The sequence below is a fragment of the Bison bison genome, unplaced genomic scaffold, assembly GCF_000754665.1.
Source record: "Bison bison bison isolate TAMUID 2011002044 unplaced genomic scaffold, Bison_UMD1.0 scf7180017864213, whole genome shotgun sequence".
In the NCBI taxonomy this organism is placed as follows: Eukaryota; Metazoa; Chordata; class Mammalia; order Artiodactyla; family Bovidae; genus Bison; species Bison bison.
This window is the reverse complement of record NW_011494785.1, coordinates 5,462,305-5,465,875: the sequence shown is the minus strand read 5'-3', so window position 1 is coordinate 5,465,875 and position 3,571 is coordinate 5,462,305. Positions and strand designations below refer to the sequence as shown.

The 3,571-nt window shown below is 55.2% G+C and overlaps 1 protein-coding gene across 1 annotated transcript in view; it reads right to left on the bottom strand.

Annotated features, from left to right (window-relative positions):
* The window catches only part of CACNA1C (calcium channel, voltage-dependent, L type, alpha 1C subunit), a 396,219-nt gene that overhangs the window by 44,616 nt on the left and 348,032 nt on the right, over positions 1-3,571 (bottom strand). The window contains exons 26-30 of the mRNA XM_010845218.1: positions 3,360-3,467; positions 2,380-2,432; positions 1,952-2,098; positions 982-1,183; positions 1-111 (exon numbers count right to left, since the gene is read on the bottom strand). Coding sequence (XP_010843520.1) covers positions 1-111; positions 982-1,183; positions 1,952-2,098; positions 2,380-2,432; positions 3,360-3,467 — 621 coding nt within the window. The remainder of the gene's footprint in view (positions 112-981; positions 1,184-1,951; positions 2,099-2,379; positions 2,433-3,359; positions 3,468-3,571) is intronic.

Sequence of the window (3,571 nt, the reverse complement as noted above, 5' to 3'; positions counted from 1 at the left end):
GTACTCGAAGTAGGTGGAGTTGACCACGTACCACACCTTGTACTGGTGCTGGTTTTTCGGGATGTACCTCCGCAGGGGCCGGGCCTTGAGGGCATACTCCACACACTGCCGCTAGGGTAGACGGGAGGGTTTAGTAACCCGGATGATGGTAGGGGGGTTGGGGGGGTGGGTGTTATTCCACGCACTGGCGCTAGGGTAGACGGGAGGGTTAGTAACCCAGATGAGGGGGTACTCCACACGCTGCCACTGGGGTTAGACGGGAGGGGTTTCACAGGTTGAACCAGCTGTTACTTGGACATTTTTTGAGGTTCTATCATTCCTCTAGGGAGGGAGAACCCTCTTTGGTTGGTCCCCATCAGGATGTAGTTGAGGGGGCCCTGTCTCCTTCCTTCTGTCTCGGGGATGGTTGGTAAACGCTTGCTGACTGAATGACAGTCCATCTTCTCAGATATTTCCAGCTATAGACTCTTCTGGAGGCCCGTCTTTCTGCGATTCTCCTTTCCCATCCTGAGTCAGTGGTCTTAGCTACCGGTGTCCACAGACCAGAAGCCATAGCTCGCGGCCAAGGGGTCCTTGGTTGACTATATTCTGGTTAACTCTGTGCTATGCCCGGACTCCAGGTCAGGACGGGACTCACCCAAGCCCTCCTCTCTCCTCCAGTCTCCACTTCCAGCTTCTAAACCCGACCAGTCTATTTGCTCCATCTCTACTGTCATCAACCTGGTAATACATAAGGGTCTAAGCACTGCTCCTCTACACTAACTGGCTTCCCCCCTGGCTTCCTTACCATGCGAAGTCCACACAGCAGCCAGAATGGTGAGTCTAGAGCAAAGGTGTGGACCGGGGATCCAGAGGTCCTGACAGGGGTTTGGGGGGAGTTCCTTTCCTAAGCAGAGATCAGGTTCTCTGCAGAAGGATTGCTTCCACAGGCTTCAGCATCCTGACTGCCCAGCCTCTCACCCTCTGGGGGGTGGGGGTTACCTGGTTCTTGTCCAGCTCACAGTTCTTGTATTCTTGCTCCCCCTGCTCCTGGAAGGTGACGATGACGAAACCCACGAAGATGTTCATCATGAAGAAGGCAATGATGATGATGTAGATGATGAAGAAGACGGAGATCTCCACGCGGTAGTTGTATATGGGACCCTTGTCCTCCGTGTGAGAGTCGATGGAGCGGTACAGCAACCTGGAGGCAGGGAGACAGGCCCGTGTAGGGCTAGGGAGGTGGTTCAAGCCCCAGCTCTGTCTCTTACTACTGTGTTGGTCGGGCAAATCACTCAAACTCTCTGAGCATCAGATTCCTTATCTGCAAAGTGTAAACAATAGTTCCGGATTTTCCTACCTGGCAGGGCCGTTGATATAATGAATATGAAGGTGTTTTGAAACTGGTAAAGAAGTGTCTAAATGTAATGCAAGTCATGGGCATTGATTTGAAAAACGAGATATTGGTAAATATCAATACAGCTTTGTTGTTTCTCAGCAGAGACTCGGAGGATGTTGCACTGAACATAAGATCCATCTGAGGACAGATATCCGTTTAGATAAAAGCACTCAATATAAATGCCCAGGCTCGCTCAGATCATCAGCGGTGGTTTAGTTTACACTCAGGTAGCCTGTGTCTGGGCTTCCCAGGTGTTGCTAGCGGTAAAGAACCTGCCTGCCAATGCAGGAGACGTAAGAGACTTGGGTTCGATCCCTTGGTGGGGAAGGTCCCCTGGAGAAGAGAATGGCAACCCACACCAGTACTCTTGCCGGGAGAATCCCATTGACAGAGGAGCTTGGTAGGTTATGGTCCATAGGGTTTCAAAGAGTTGGACACGACTGAAGTGACTTAGCACGCATGGCCTTCAGCTTGTTCCAGAAACACCCTCATCACCTAGGGAGGATGGAGATAAACATCGTTTCTGAAAGGAGTGTGGACACCAATGAGACTGGCCAGGGTCTGCATACTTACTCTGGCCATCCCTCGAAGGTGGAGACAGTGAACAGGGCCATCATGGCTGCCAGGACATTGTCAAAGTCGAACTTGCTGTTCTCCCAGCTGCGGGGCTGGATGATGGGGTGGTCCACCTCCCCATCCTTGTATGTTATGTAGTTCCCCCTGCGGAAGGAAGACAGTTCATTCTGGGGTCTCCCATCTCCCCACCACCTGTGACTCCTGGCTTGGGGACAGGATGGGATGGCTGAGCTTAAACCCACAGTTCTGGCCACTGAGCAGAGCTCAGGAGTAGATGATCTCATGTGCTATGTCAACTGGACCAGACAACCCATGGGTAAAATCCAGCTGCCACTGCTGTTGGAAGAAGAACGGGGCACCCCTCCTCTCAGGACAAGCCTCACCCACCCAGAGTCAGCCGGCTTGACTGTCCCCGCCGCACTCACTTGCATTCAGCCTCTGTCTGTTTGGAACTGTCCGAACAGGTGTAGAGCTTTCCCTGGAAGGCGGAAGAGCACAGTGATGGAGAGGTTCCTGAATCGAGGAGTTGGTCAAAAACTGTCTAGTGATTATATCTGCAGCCGGCTCTGTGCTGGAGTCTTGGGACAGAAGAGTGAGGAGAGCAGAGCCCAGACAGAAAACGCGCCGTGCCGCGGGGTCCCCATCACAGGGAACCAAGGGGTGAAGCAGAGCTCGGGAGGCAGGTCTGGTGAGGGAGGAGGATGCCTGGACTTAGGTTGAAAACTTGGGGAAAGCGGGGCCCGTGTGCATGGTGGGGGCAGAGCTTCAGGTGGAGAAGAGCAGAGAAAGAAGGACTGGGGCAGAAAAGGGAGGGCCTGCCAGGCACAGGGCAAGAACCTGGCAAACCAGGGCTCCGCAGCCGCCTGGGTGGGGGACTCATGCTCTGGTCACAGGGAGCCCTGCAGGTCTAGGTGGGTGACCACACAGAGGGGTCAGGGATGACAGTCCCTTTGCCTTTCTCTAGAAGGGAAGGCAGGGCTGAGGGCAGCCACGCTTGGAGGGTCAGGTGCTGATGGAGCAGCACCGCCTACACGCTGGCCTCCTCTGGGCTGGGAACTAGTTAGTCCTGCTCTGGGCTGGGAACTAGTTAGTTCCCCTTATATCTGGGAACTAGTTAGTTCTCCTTGGGTTTGGGAACTAGTTAGCCTTTGGGTCTGGAAGCTAGTTAGTCCTCCTCCAGCCTGGGAACTAGTTAGTCCTCCTCAGGTCTGGGAACTAGCTCTGCTCTGGTCTGGGAATTAGTTTTCCTTGGGTCTGAAAGACAAGAGGGGCGGTGGGGCAGCTGCGTCCCTCCCCAGGGAGACCCAGCACTGTCCCCACCGTGTCCCCTGTGGCTGCTCCCATCTGTGTCCCTGGGAGCTGACAGGTGGGAAGGACGGGGCTGCAGATCTGGCTGAGACCCCACCTTGAAGAGCTGGACCCCAATGCAGGCGAACATGAACTGGAGCAGCGTGGTGACGATCACAATGTTCCCGATGGTGCGGATGGCCACGAACACGCACTGCACGACGTGCTGTGGGCGGAGGCAGGGGGCTCAGGGCCTGGCCTCGGCTGAGTTCCCCCGGGCACGGCCCTCTCTGAGGGGGCGGGGGCAGCCCTCCACTATGAGCGGGGGGT